This window comes from Seriola dumerili, unplaced genomic scaffold (assembly GCF_002260705.1).
Source record: "Seriola dumerili isolate Sdu_G_001 unplaced genomic scaffold, Sdu_1.0 BDQW01000091.1, whole genome shotgun sequence".
NCBI lineage: Eukaryota > Metazoa > Chordata > Actinopteri > Carangiformes > Carangidae > Seriola > Seriola dumerili.
Genome location: NW_019174346.1, coordinates 4,712,827 through 4,728,576, shown reverse-complemented (window position 1 = coordinate 4,728,576; position 15,750 = coordinate 4,712,827). Strand labels below are relative to the sequence as shown.

The following is a 15,750-nucleotide window of genomic DNA, read 5'->3' as shown; positions in this document are numbered from 1 at the left end:
ACTGACAGCTTCTCTGCAGACGGCACAACATGAGGGGAACACATAGTCGGTCTAAGGGTGTGTGTGTGTGTGTGTGTGTTGTGTGTGTGTTTTCAGAACAAATGCTTAACACTGTTTATAATGAGACAAAAGTTTGTTAGTAAGATAAAAATATAAGCTCTTTTCTGTCACTTCCTCTTACGGTAGCATTGTGATGTTACATTGAAGTGCAGTAATAGTTGTACAGATATACATAAAACATTAGAAAGTAAGTGATAGAAATGAAAAGATACAGACCCCTTCACTTTTTGTACACTTTATTGTAAAAATGTATAAATAGATGAAATAGCCCCTAACCCAAAATGACAAAGTGAAAATATGTTTTTTGCAAATTTATTAAATATCATAAAATTACAAAAGTATTCAGACCCTTTGCTGTGGCTCCTAATTGTGGTCACGTGTCTCCTCTTTAATTAAACTTGAGATGTGTCGTGACTGGAGTTCACCTGTGGAAAACTGAACTGATTGGAAGAAAGACACACACCAGTGTATAAGAGGTCCTTCTACAGAATACTGAATTAAAGGTCTGAATAGATTTGGAAAACATGTTTTCACTTAATGGGTTATTGATTATAGATTGATGTGCGAAAATGTGCAATTTTATCCATTTACAATTAAATCGACAACACAACAGAGTGCATAAAGTGAAGGAGTCTGAATAGTTTCTGAAGCTACTGTATATCATTAATGTGGTCAGTGACTTTTATATATCAATGACCAGCTGTTTAAATATTTTGGTATTTTTACTACAAGAACTTGCAGGAAAAAGCATCTGGAACCGAATATTTCACTTCATCATAAAGGTATGAACACGCCACAGCTCAGTCATGTGTTCTCTGTCGTTCTCTCTCTAGGACTATTGTTTAAGGTTGGATGTAGTTCAAACACACCTCAGTTAATGTTTGACAGCAAGGATATTCTAACCCAGCACTGACCTCTAGCAAAAAAAAAAAATAGAGTACAGTATATATATTTTACCAGCTACAGATTTTTAATTTCAAATCAGTTTTAGCGTCATGCATATATTAATGTCTTTAATGCAGTTTGAACCCTGAGGTCTTCTCACTGAGCTGAATGCTTTAATATGAAACGTCCAATAGATGGCGACGAAGTCCGCCATCATTTTACACGTGGGGTAAAAGTTCACTGTATTATTACTTTTCAATATTCACATTCAATTTCATTAATTACTTTTTGTTTTAACCAACAAATATTCTCAAATAGTGAAGAATAAAACCGGTTCCTCAAAACAAGATTTTCAAGATTTAGGATAAAGACCTTTCATCCTCACACCTATTTCAGAGCAGCGTGTCATGTTGTATATCAGTAACATAGTACTTACTTACATACTTTTACTGAACATCAGCAGCTGGGTTATTAGATGAATTAGTAGCTGACACACATGCTTCAGAGAACCTGAGGAAACAGACTGAATGATGGGAAGAACAAAACACAGATGAGGGTTTTCACTAAATGTAAATGTGTGATTGTTCATTTCTGTCATGACAGATGTGCTGATCAGTGTTAACTAACCGCTATCTTCATTGTGACAGCTTGTTCGATACCTTATGCCTGATGATGAAGTATCTCAGGCCAATCAAACTGATTTGAATTTCAAACAATAGAAACCACTTTTCACACGGTGGAGGCGAGTGAACGGTCCTGGTTTATTTTCTTGTTTTTAATTAGCAGATGAAAAGAGCTGATTCAATTAACACACCAATAAAAGCTCCTCTTTGATTCTAATGATCAATAGGTGTGACGCCGCCACAGAGAATACATTTACAGTTTAAATTGGGTGGGTGGGGGGTGGGGGGGGGGTGCTCTTACCTCAAAGGCTGCTGACCAACTTTCACTTTTTACCTGCTGCTCGTGTTGATGCCTCAGTGTGAGTGAGTGCAGAGCAGCAGCCTCAGGGGACAAACACTGATCTCTGCTGCCGTGACAGGAGCCGGCAGGCCGGCATGAAGCCTGGTTCCTCGCAGACCAAGAAGATCTGCTTCTTGTCTCGGCAGCGTCCCCGATGACATATTTATGCTTCGACTTTATACCTCGTCCTTCCAGTTATCTAATTAAGTCTGGGGAGCAGGGTGGAGCAGGGTGAGATCATGTGTTATGCCGTTAAGGAAGAGGTAAATAGAGAGGTGGGGTTGTCAGGTGCTGGTCTCCAGAAAGCAAATAACAAAAGAGAATAATTATGTTTGTAGAGACACATTCAAATGTGCCCCAGAGCAGCAGGGAACCCAAAAGTCATCAAACAAATATCAAATAGGAATCCAGGCCCAAAAACAGTGGAAAAATATTAAAGGGCCATTACATAACCTGGCACATAAAAAGAGATCCCCGAGGGACTGTTGGAAAGTTATTAGGGGGAAAAGAGGGGTCAGAGGGTTTTTTTTTTTTTTTGCTAAATAGTGAGTGGAAGTAATCCCAGATCATCCCAGATTCCTTCTTCTCTGGTGACATTTACTGTAAATGTCTGTTTACAAAGATCGAAGAGAAAGATAAAATAGTGAACTGTTTATCATCTGTGGAAGCAGTCAGGAGGCTCCAGCCGTGTGGCGTCATGCAGCTGCTGCGATGGATAGTCAGACATCTGATCTCAAACATATCAGGCATCATCTGATCCACCAAAAAACAAGAAACAAATGGCTGCAGTCCCCGTTGTTGTTGTTGTTGTTGTTGTTGTTGTTGTTGTTGTTGTTGCTGTTGTTGCTGTTGTTGGTCCGTTTTTCGACCCAGCACCTGCCCTGTTTTTGTCTTTTTATATTGTAACATGATGAAGGATAATTTAATGATAAAATGATATTTTGGCAGAGACACAGTCAAGGAAGGTAAACAGGAAGCACATCATTCTCATATTTTTTACTCTTGTCCTGTGTTGAAAAAGTTCAGTTCAGCGTCAGTTCAGGAGAAAGTCAAAAATATTTTTCATTTAAAGATATGTTACTGCCGCCCAATATTGTATTAGGTATCATTCCATCAGAAATAGAGACGAGAGGAGATAAATATTTGTATACTATAATACGAATATCTGCATTAAAACAAATAACATGGAACTGAATGGATGTTAAATCTTGAATGCATGGGAACTAACAGTTGAAGACTTTAAAGAAATAACAAGAATCACTAATAAGTTGAGAAACAGAGAGGAGGAATCCATGAGAAACTGGAGTAAATGAGTCAAGGAAATAGATGGAGTAGAATAGAAAAAATGTAAATATATTAATCAAAATTAAGAAAGTACAGAAGGATATCCCTATTTTTTTTTCTTTCTTGTTACTTTTTTCCCCTTCTCTTTCTTTCTCTATTTTTATTTTATTTCCTGTATTACTGTATAAATGTGGCAGGATGAATGAAATAAGTGATGAATTTGATCATTTGTAATGGGAAAACCTGCAATAAAGTAATACAAAAAAAAACAAGGAAGTTCTTTCAATAAAAGTTCCCATATCTTGTAAAAGGTCATACTCTTGTCTCTCACTGGTATGCAGTTATCAAATTCTGCAACCCACATTCCAGCTGGCAGAGGGTCTTCCAGATTCCAGTGTAGTGTTACACATTTTTTGGCAATAATAAATGAGAGTTTAAAGCATTGTCATGACTAAGGTTTGAATTTCTTGAGCGACTGAGAAAAAACATCACATACATTTTGCCAAAAATAGTGTAATTTGGAGCAAATGTACCTTGAATTGAGAGAGATTTTATTCATTTAAAGGTTACAACTACAACAGTTAATCATGATCATAATCACAGTGATAATAGCATCAAACTAAACTAAGCAATTATACTAATCTAAACTGATCCAAGTTGATCTGAACTCCATCAATAAGCCTCACACACAGCTGTGGTTGAGACTGTCCTCAGCTCTGGAAGAACATGATGTCCTTCTCCACTGAATGGATTCCATGAGTCCAGCCATTTCCAAACCATCCTGTCAATATCACATAACCCACGTATTGTTCAGACATATTCCCTCTTCTTACCTCAGGGGGCATCACTGGATAATGGTCTACAGTGGGACAAAGGTGCGTTCATGAAATGACACATTCCTGGGCTCATGGACTCCGGCTCATTACAGAGATTATTTTCTCCTTTTCGTGGCAGAAATGTGAGAAAGCTCAGGACTTGAGGGCATCTGGAAAACAATTGTCTAAAGGCAGCATGCTGCCTTGTGGCCTGCCTGGATGGAACTTTTCCATCTCTTCCCTGTGTTTCAAAACCAGGAAGTGATGTCACAGCACCAAGGCCAGCCCCTCTTTTCACCTGAAGAGAGGGAGGGGCCACACAGAGCTAGACAAGGGGAAAAACAAGGAAGAGCTCACAAGCAGGCAGGTCGGTGTGTGTGTTCACTTCCCCCAGACTGTGCTTTGGAGACGAATAAAAGAGTTTACCCAGGTGGTGGGTTTCACAACACGGATATGGACGTCCCGGATTCTCCAAACTGGAATATGGGGCTGTTAAGGACCTTTGATTCCTCTGAGTTTGGCAGCTGGGAGAAAATTGGCTCAGGTGGATTTGGACAAGTTTACAAAGTCCGGCACGTACAGTGGAAAACATGGCTGGCTATCAAGTGCCCTCCCTGCCTTCATGTGGATGATAAGTAAGTTACAGCTGTTGAGTCACATGGATTATCTTTGTACTGATGTTGACCTGATTACTCTGGCATCGCTCTCAGGCTCCTCCACTTAAACGTCTATGTTCTTGTCTCTGAGCCTTATCGTTGGATTTGACCACACAGCAGACAGACTGAGGTTAGACTATGACTGCGCTGGTGAAATGTCAATCAGAGTCCTTGAAGGGGGTGAACACCAGGGAATGTGTGACTCACTGACTGCCAGTCTGGGCACACACACACACACATACACACACACAGCAGCTGTGAGGGAGCCTCAGCAGCAAACAACTGGCCACGTTTAGATTTTTAGACACTGGCTCTAACATGCTGATACATCCCCGGGTTAAAAGTGAGAGCGCTTTGCTCAGGGACATGGCTGTTTGCTTATTACAAACAGGCCAGATATGAAAGGCTCCCCGCTGATTTCCCCAGTCAACAGTGACATTATCATGCAGTGGCCTCAGGGAGGGGCTGATGTCTCTTTCTGTAAGGGGGTCCTTACTAGAGATTACACAACACTACGATTCTGTGACATTCTGCATAACCATGAATCTTGTCTTCGCTCTGTGTGGTGTTCATTTATTTATTTGTTTTGTGGATGTGTATGCGTGCGAGTGTGTGTGTGTCTTTGAGATTTCCAGCTGTGCCTTACCTGTGCCAACTTCTGTATAAACCTTCACTGAAGGTCAACACCTTCAGCCGGGCAGCAACCCGCCTGTCATCTGCCGTCTGTGTACACACACTGAGCTTTAGACAAATTATAAATGTTACCTCACAAGAACCTTAATTCCTTAATTCAACAAATTAACATTAAGATATTAATTACCTGGCGGAGCTGCACCTGTCCTTTGTAAATGGTAAAAGAGATTGAGATAAAGCCCCTGACTATCTGAACCTGTGTTTCCTAAATCGATCACTTTTTGTTTATTCTCTGACATCAGATTTTGATATCTCGTGCAGTCACCATCACTGAAAACATTTCAAACAGATAACTAACAAACAGGAAGTTGACTTCAGCATTGCCGAAAAAAGAGGACTGACATCCTCCCTCAAACTTGTGGTGCAACTTAGAGCATCCGCTGAACCTGAACCGAAGATGTTATCACCTGCAAACATCTGCAAAGTACATAAACAGTCATTTGACTGCAATCTGCGCTGACCCACGCATAACATCCAGCAACAGGCACTCAAAGCCGCCTTTGTCTGCGTGGGTTGCAGGCTGCCGCTGTGTTGTGGCACAGACAATAAAGGAAGTTGTAAAACCGGTCTTACCGGGCCCCTCTGTTAAAGAGAGGACATTGTTTGGTTCGGAGGAGCTGCTGAGGAGCACTTTGGATTAGATTGATGGATTTAGCAAACAAGCGCCTGCCCAGTCTCTCATATCATCCTTCATTGTTCTTACCTGGCAGATTTGGGGGCTTGCGCAAGGACAATTATAGCCAGTCTCCTCCCTAAAGAACATGACTCTTATAGTAACCTGATAACACTGCACACATAATAGATTCCTCAGAGTCATAAAAGCCTCCTCAGTGCATCTAATTTCATTTTATTGATGGTGGAAAAACCAAATTCCCCGCTCACCTAGAGAGATGGTCATTAGTGATTTATCTTTGTCTCATCTGTCCTCATTAGAGCTTTGCATTTTTTGGAAGCAGCCTTTGCTGGAGATATGTGCACTGAGGTCATGAATGACCTGCTCAGTTGTGTTTGAAGTATGTCAGCAGGACTTGTGGACTGATAAAGGGAGCTGTGCAAAGGTTGAGCAACAGAGAACAAGAGCTTTGTTTGAGCCTACTGTGCTCCCTGCAGGCATGTCCTCAAGGCCTCAAGAGAGCCACTGGGCAGTGGCAGAGCATGATCCACATACTTGTATTTGTAAATTAATTATAGACGTCTACAGAGGTCACACTCTCACAGCCTCCAAGGTTAATGCTTGTAAACATTCTGCATAGCTGGGTGCTCGGTGAGGAAGATATGTCATGCTCTGGAATTTGGGTTAGGACAAAAGCTATGCCAAATATTACAGTCCAATGAGCAAAGTCTAACCCCAGATACATTAGGTAAATGTTTTATGAGAGGACAGGTTTGATAAACATGTCTGTGCTATGGAAAAGTGACCTGAATACCTGAAAAACAGATGTAACATCTCAGCTGCAGCTCTACACACTTCTGTAAACTGCCCAGACACTCCAGACAAACATAATGTCACCTAAAGGAAATGTAATCAATCATTTCTTTAACACAGGGAGCGTTCAGAGCTGCTGGAGGAGGCTAAGAAGATGGAGGCGGCCAAGTTCCGATACATCCTCCCTGTGTATGGGATCTGTGAGGACCCTCAGGGCCTCGTCATGGAGTACATGGAGACCGGCTCCCTGGAGACGCTGCTGGCCACCGAGCCACTGCCCTGGGAGCTCCGCTTCCGCATCATCCACGAGACTGCGGTGGGAATGAACTTCCTCCACTGCATGAACCCGCCGCTGCTCCACCTGGACCTGAAGCCTGCCAACATCCTGCTGGACGCCCACTATCACGTCAAGGTAGAGACTTTATCACAATGTGCCACCATTACTGCGTGTGAGAACATTCAGATGAGTGATGAAAAAGCTGATGATCACTATCAGCTGGTTCTGCGTGCATATCTTTTATAAAACATGGTCTAAATCATTTTGGTGTAATTTAATATAATGTATTCAAAATGATTTATTGTCAAAAGCTGCAATCTGAGGTTTTTCTATGGCAGATGTAAAAGAAAATCAACAACATTCATCTCATTGAAATCATAAATGAGGTGTGATAATTTAATATCCAGTCAGAGGACAGCTGCCTTTGCTACAAAGCTTGTTAAAAGTCTCAGTTTTAGGGTTTTAAAAGGATTTTCAGCCATGAGGTACTTTGCTGTTCCCTCATCCATTTTAAAACGACAGCCCTGTACACGCTCTGGGCAGACAGGTGTCTCTCAGCCACTGTCCAACCTCCAAACAGCTCAACAGCACTGAGGGCAATGGGTGGGAACTGCCTTTTCTGAGTTTAATACCTGGATGTAAACACCTCACCCGGGCCTGTCTCTACAGGATTAATTCAGCTCCTATTAAATCTCCCTCTGTGTGTGTGTGTGTGGGTGTGCACCCGTCAACATGAGCGTGATGGGCCTCTCCTCTCCAACAGGCTGGGACATGGCTGCGTTGCCCTCATCATACCACTGAGTGCAAATAATAAGAGCTTAGCTGCCTGTCACATTCAGCAGGCAAAGTTAGTCATCAAAGTCACGGTGCTTCATGAGAAAAGCAGTGTGGTTGCTCTGTTCGAGGGTCTTATCTGATCTCTCTCTCTGCCTCAGATATCTGATTTTGGCCTGGCCCGGTGGAACGGCCTGTCAGGGGCTGATGACATCAGTAGAGATGGCTTCTGCGGAACTATCGCCTACCTGCCACCCGAGAGCATCATAGAGAAGGACAGAATGTCGGACACCAAGCACGACGTATACAGGTTCGGATCTTTGTCTGCAAACTTTGTTGTGTGAATGTAGGTATTAGTTTGGGATGGGTGTTTGCCATCTGTCCTCTTGTATGTTCAGTTAAGCTCTGACTCATAATCACCGTAATCCATCAAATTGTAGGAGATGGATTTGATATGATGTGTTTGTGTTTGACGATCTATCAGCACTGCTTTATACTGAGTTCAAGTGAAATGTCCCTTTAATTGACTCATTTCGATTTCATTTTGCCTCCACTTCAGTTTCTCCATCGTCATCTGGGGGATTCTCACACAAAAGAAACCCTACCAAGGTGAGACTAGTACCAGCAAGATTTTCCTTTAGGGCTGATGGGAAACTATTTTTATGAAAGCCAACCATGCCAAGAAAATACAATTATAAATAGTTAGGAATGCTAAAAATGAAAATAATGACACTTATGACACTTGATAATTGTGACATTACTTCTGGGCATTAAGTCAGTATTATCACTGATAGATTTCTAGTGGTTTGACCACTTGATTTATCCACTTGAGCCCGTGAATGTTTGTATATGTTGATTAAAACTAACAAAATAAGTTATTCAGGGTTTTGTTTTACATGTGTGAAGAGTTTTTCTTTCATGTAATTCAAAAATTCATATATTTAATATGTGATTTATTCTACATTATACTGAATCATACTAAACCATAAACCCCATCCTGCTCAAGTTATTGAGTATAACATCTCATACTTTCTGTTTAGTAGGTCAAACATCTGACTATAAACATTCTAACTTACCATGAATATTTTTCTTTATCCTATCTTTTCATCTATTTTTAACATTGTCCTGGCAGGAGTTGGCTTTCATAATTTTCAGTTAACACATAACCCGCTGTTTGTGTGCAGGAGCTGTACTGTATGTGTTTACTCAGTAAATTCCTGAGCAGGCAGGTGGACAGGGCCAGACTGGCAGGTAGAGTGTATTTTTTTCCCAGGCATATCAGGTAGCAGTTCACTTCAAGGAATCTGGCTTCTTCTAAGGACCGGTGTCTACATGAGTGTTGCCAGGTTGGCACTGGCACTGCCTTCAGTATGTTGATCCAGACATAATTAAAAAGTGAGAGATAGTCTGGTTAGCGTCCCTTCCCATTTTTCTCCTCCACCTGTGAAGGGTATTAAGGCTACAATAGGTGGAGAAGCACATGTGATTAAAGCCCGTAGCTGTTTGTTCTGAATCATTGACCTGGCTGATCCCACAGCTAGATAGAAAGAGGTCAGACCGGGAACTCTGAGAGCTTTTCCCTTTTTGCTCTCATGGGAAACAACAGCACACACACTTCCTTATCTGAGCACACAGGACGATGTTGATAAAGCCATTCAGCACTGGCTCCTACCAGCACCTGAGGCTATGTTGTCATATATAGCCTCATGTGAGGTTGTGATTCTAGTTATTTGTATTTGTCTTCAAACCTTTTGTTACCGTCAGAGCATGAGGCTTCAGATCAGATTTGATTACATGTTAAACCTGATTTGTGAGTGAAGGAACTGAAGTATGAACCTGTATGTTCTTATTTTTCCCTAGGAGAGAATAATATCCTGCAGATCATGGTGAAGGTGGTGAAGGGGGTGCGTCCAGACTTAGGTGCAGTGCCACGATGTCGACCTTCAGCCTGCACAGGTTTCCTCAGCCTCATGCAGCGCTGCTGGGCCACGGACCCTGAAGCCAGACCCAGCTTCCAGGGTAAGTTGTTCTGTGTTCACACATGATAATTCTGTTATTGATTCTGTTAGTGTTCTGTTGAATTCTGTTAGTGATATTGTCAGGTCTTGACCTTACTCTGTAAAGTGCCTTGAGATAATGTATATTTTGATTTGATGCTGTATAAATAAAAGTGAATTTATTTCTGCACATGGAGGGAAAAAATCATTTAAATTGGAAAACATGCCCCATAAACTTTCTACTATCCTGAAAACTAAACCACTATGAAACACAAGTGATCCTATTCCTTTGACTACACACTCTGGGGATAACACACACTTAGAAGAATCAAAGTGCAGCCGTCTGTTAAATTGAGGTTTTTGTCTTCTACTTCTAGTGCAGCTCTCTCTTCCCTTTTATATTCCCTAATCCCATCCCTGCATTACTGCAACCTGACCCCGAGCTGTTGTCCTTACAGAAATCACATCTGAAGCTGAGGAGCTCTGCTCCAAACCTCAGGAGGAGCCTAGGACCCCAACCTTGTCTACATCAGAGCCAGAGCCCTCGTCCTCTAATGCACTCACTAGTGACCAGGTACAACATGATAACATCACAGTTCTCATTAATGTATAACTACGCACCCAGACAATGGGGAGGCTTATCTCTAGACATGATTATGACTTTATAAGTCATATGTTGCGTAAATGTTTGATGCTGAACAACAGTTACATCACAGAAGAGGAATGCCGACTGATGGGATTGTTTAACCTGTGTTCTGCTTTGTCATTTCCGTGGTGTTCGCTCTTGTGTACGTGACTAGAAAAATATCCTGTTCATGAGAAGTGAGAGCTGTTACTCAATGACATGTGTTGGGACAGAAGTTAAACTGTTTTGAACTTCTGTTTAAGTTCAGCAAATCATCTCAATGTCAACATTCAGTAGCCATTGTTGTACTGTAAGTGTTTGGATGAAGGTGGCAGCCACATACCTGAGTGTGAACGTAATGAAATCTAAAAGAACAGCTTGTTCAAATATGCTTATCGGGCTTTTTGCTCTGCAGGATAAAGACAACAAGCCAGTGCGTCCAAAGTCTGCCATGTTGCCGGAAAAAGATTACAGCCTATCAGAGCTGCTGAGCCAGGTGGATTCTGGGATCTCTAGGAGCTTTGATCGAATGAAGGAAGGCTGCCACAGCAAAGAGAACACTTGCAAGAGACTGTCCGGCATCTCCTCTGCAGATTCAGCCTTCTCCTCCCAGGACTCGATCACGCTGTCTTTTGAGAAAGAAAGCACATGTGGTAAGAGCTGATTAAAGGCCTAAAGTGGAGCTGTTGTTCATGTTAATCCCAGCTGGTTTACTTGTAACGTTTTAGATTGTTACTCATGATTGTTGTGTCGAACTCGTTGTTGTCATCCTCACTGTTCAGATTCTGCTGAGGTCCAGAAGCGGAAGCTGTGTGAGGCCATCAGGACCAAGGACACAGCCAAGCTGATGAAGATCCTCCAGCCTCAGGATGTCGACCTGCTCCTCGACGGAGGAGGCAGTCTACTCCACCACGCCATCACCATGAACAACGAAGAGGCCATAAAGTTCCTCCTCATGAATAATGCCAATCCCAACCTTGCCAATGCCCGTGGCTCCACCCCCCTCCACCTGGCCACAGAGAAGCACCTGAAGCCCCTGGCAGAACTTCTGCTCGGTCGGCGCAGCACCAACATCAATGCCAAAGATGAGGACCAGTACACAGCTTTGCACTCGGCTGCCCAGAATGGGGACGAAGCAATCACACGCCTGCTGCTGGACCGGGGGGCAGCCATTAATGAGACCGATGGCCAGGGGCGCACACCGGCTCATCTTGCCTGCCAGCACGGTCAAGAGAACGTCATCCGGGTGCTGCTGAGCCGCGGTGCTGATGTTCGAATCAAGGGCAAGGACAACTGGACGGCACTCCACTTGGCTGCCTGGCAAGGGCATCTGGGTATCGTCAAACTGCTGGTCAAGCAGGCCGTTGCTGACGTGGACGGGCAGACAACAGATGGACGCACACCGCTGCATCTGGCATCCCAGAGGGGGCAGTACCGAGTGGCACGGATCCTGATTGAACTAGGAGCAAACGTTCACAGAACGTCTGCTGGGTTAAACACACCACTACACGTGGCGGCAGAGACGGGTCATACCAGCACCTCTCGCCTCTTGATCAAACACCAGGCGGATATCCACGCCCAGAACACCCACGGACTCACTCCCCTCCACCTGGCCTCCCAGCGAGGTCACCTGGCCACTGTCAAGATGTTGATAGAAGAGGGGGCGGACCCCTACAGATCCAACCAGGCCCTACGCACCCCCTGCCACCTGGCGGCAGAGAGCGGACACTGTGAGGTCCTGAAAGAGCTGCTCCTTCACTGTCCAGATGGTGGCGCTATGTCAGACGAGCAGGGGCTGAGCCCGTTGCACCTGGCAGTGCAGGGTGGATACTCAAACATCATTACTATGCTGGTGCCACAGGACTGCCAGGACTTAGTGACTGAGAGCTCAGTGCAACCAGTAGCTGAACCGCCCGCTCCACCGGAGGCTAAGAACCTGCAGAGGAAGGTCGTCATCCTCAAACTGACAGAGCACAATGACAAAGACTGCCCACAATCCAGCAGCTCACAGTGTGCCTCAGCATCCTGCTAACAAGAGCAAAGACCCTGTCAAAACTGTACAGAACTGACTTCATGTGATTTTTTTTTTTTTTTTTTTTTATACTGCACTGGTGCTTCAGAGTTGGGGAGGGGATTGTCATCAAATCTTACGAGAGTTTTTGGACTTAAAGCCCTTTCAGCGCTGTAGATCAGAAAAGCTTTAATGTAAATATGTACACTGTAAATAGAAAGTATAAATACTGTGTTTGAATTTAGACTTTTGTTTACTTTTTTTTACATAACAGACTCGTTTTTTATGTAACAAGCACATTTTGTGTATCAGAATTATGATTAGGAAACCCGTGACCTGTGGGGAACTTTTGCTGCAGCTGGTTTCCCTGTGACTTATGTTTAGTAGAACACAAACTTTGGTCACACGCCTCCGTAGGTGAATGCTGTGGATCATCTCAGCCTTTGAATTCTAAAAAACCTTTGACCTTCAGTGTTCTGTACCTGTTACATATCAGTGCTTCATCATCCATTAAAACATTTAAAACCTTTTATCTTGTTTGACCTTGTCACTTTTTTCACGTTTATCACTTAAAAATCTAATATTTTTCTGTCAACCCACATGGGTGGAATTCAAGCAAGAAACTTTGATCTACTGCAAAATATTAGTCTGTGTCACCATTATAATAAAATGCTGTTTAAGGTCCAAAATTGACATACATATATGCAATAATACACAGGAACAGATTTTGTAAGATAAATACACCTGCCCTCAGTTTACACCTGTTTTATAGCTAACAAAAAAACTAGAAGATAATGTTCATAAAAGATCACACTGCAAAAACACGGCCAGAGGCTTATTCACTGCACTCAGATCTGATATTTTGATTTCTTGATGCATGATGGTAGATTTTCTAAATATGGTTGCACAACTTTCATTCCATTGTTGTGCCAGTTTTAAATCCTGGTTTTAATTCAATCTAGTTTTGTCAGTGAAAATGGGAACAAGACATTTTAAAATTTCAGCGCAAGCCTGAAAACTGAGGGCGACCAGATAACAATCCTGAACTTATGTGCTTTTTTTCTTCCTCTAATAATTTATGCCACGCTGGTCGTCCAAAGTAAGCAAAAGTATGTTTTGAAAACTTTCTTTCATCACCTCGAGTTACAGCAGGCCTGTTGGGAGGACGTGTTTTCTTTCAGAGTTGGTCACTGTTCCACCTGCATGTGTGCAGGATTATCAGTCTTGATGTTAGGCAGACTTGGCATGTCTGCATCTGCAGCTACACCTGTACTGTTATAACATTGATGTCTCTACTGCAGACCCCACAGAGCATGCTCAGGTTGGCACAGACCATGGGAACTGCCCCTGAGGGGGCTCACAGGCTGTAGGATAATGGATGAGTGAGAAGGGGTGCTGATGTTCTACCTGCAGTTGCAGCCTGTTGGCTCATTCCTCAGACCACTTTAGGTTTTCATCACTCACTAAAACCAACATGCCATCCTTGACGCCTCAAGGGCTCGGCTTTTTCGTAACCCGAGAAACTGAGTGCGGGTAGCTGGTGCTTGTAATTATCCTGTTTTTATAGCTAGTGTTTGCAGAGACCCAGAAAATGACTGGTGAAATGTGTGTAATCTGAGGCCTGTGTTTTGTGTACATGGCGCTCTGTCCTGCCTGTTGCCTGGCGATCTGTCTCCACTCCAGCTATGGGGAAGATAATGTGCTCTTGTTGCCCAATCTCAGCTTTTATTCGCTGTCAGGACTGCTGTTGCGTTTGATAGACTGGAACGTTAGGTTTGTGTTATACAGTAACTCACAGTTATGTGTTGGTTTTTTTCTCTCTGGGCTCTGGTTCTCTCTTCTGTTGACTGCAACAAGTCACGTACCTCACACCCCTGAAGCACCAGTTTTCAGTCACCATAAAATGTCTATTTTCATCCAAATAGATCATTATTAGCTGTGACCTAACCTTTGACCTTTGTCCTAACAGTACACACAGGCTTATTCCAGAGATTATTCCATATTCATCAACAGTTTAAAGATATCTCATATCTTGATATTAAAGTTAAATCTGTTTTATTCAGTTAATAATTACACAGTACAATAGAAAACAGTTGAACTCAGCAGAAAGATTATTTCTACAAACCAAACAGGTGTCGGCTGAAGCTACAGTGGACACCTACTCTTTTTATGAAATTTATATTTGTCCAAAAATATTTGACCTATTCCACAAATTCACCACTTTAATAGATATACAATGATATTTTACACAAGTCTTTACCCTCTGTTTTTTAAACATGCATGTTCCTCTCAAATCATGTTTTGGATACTTTCAGCTTTTAACCTTGTACCTGATTTATGCTGTTTTAAAATCTAACAAGAATCCTACAGAATTTAAATTAACACACATCATTCATTTAGCTGATTCTTGATAAGTAGTTTTGAAGCCTTATTTAAAGTCCTAAATTTTAGACAGTATTGCAGTAGATTTTGATCATTTTGCATGAGCATAATTTATATGTGGTTTCCAGTGTAATTCCTTATCTATAATCACTTCAAAAAACTTGGATCAAACACTCTTACCAATTTCAACATCACTTATCATAAGTTTTCTTTGTCAATTTGTTACATCACTGTCAAGGGTGATGAATTTCTTCTTGCTTAAATTCAGAGATAAATAAAGTAAAAGTAAATAAAGCCATTTCTTTGGAAGTTAAATTTTTTTTTTCAGCATCAAAAGGTTGTATCAGATTCCAACCGGAATAAAAAACATTTGCAACATCTGCAAATAAGATCAATTTTGAATGATTTACGAAACCTTACATATGTTATTTCTGTACTAAAGAAACATTAATGGTCCTAAATCTGAGTCTTGAGGAACCCCACAAGTAATGTTCAGTAACACTGACTTATGTTTATCTGAAAATAGTGATATCTACTTTCCACATAGCTACCAAACCAGGAGTGTTTAACCCCTCTAATGCCTTATATCCTTCTAACATTTTAGGTAGTGAGCCATATCACATTTTGAGATAAATAAATACCCCCATTATATATACATTATTTTCTTTTGTTTTGCAGTTGATAATTCCTCCACAAGTTCCACCAGTGTCAGTGAAATAGTTCAACCTGTTGTAAAACTGCATTGCCTTTCACAGTGTAAATTACAGTTTGTGATAAAATCACAAACTGTAATGTGGGAGCTAAGGTCTGTCATTACAAATTCATGTCTATTTCTAGTTTCATTAATAGGAATAACTTCCATTGTATACGTCAACTTGCTGAGACTGGCTACAAATTTGTGT

General features: G+C 41.9%; 1 protein-coding gene across 1 annotated transcript; it reads left to right on the top strand.

Annotated features, from left to right (window-relative positions):
* The first annotated feature begins 4,380 nt into the window (after window positions 1–4,380).
* On the top strand, window positions 4,381–13,013 carry ripk4 (receptor interacting serine/threonine kinase 4). Its single transcript, XM_022745879.1, has 8 exons — window positions 4,381–4,642; window positions 6,903–7,194; window positions 7,995–8,143; window positions 8,393–8,442; window positions 9,694–9,852; window positions 10,289–10,404; window positions 10,871–11,108; window positions 11,238–13,013. The coding sequence occupies exons 1-8, from the start codon at window positions 4,461–4,463 to the stop codon at window positions 12,485–12,487; spliced, it is 2,436 nt and encodes an 811-aa protein (XP_022601600.1). The 5' UTR covers window positions 4,381–4,460; the 3' UTR covers window positions 12,488–13,013.
* Window positions 13,014–15,750: the final 2,737 nt, after the last annotated feature.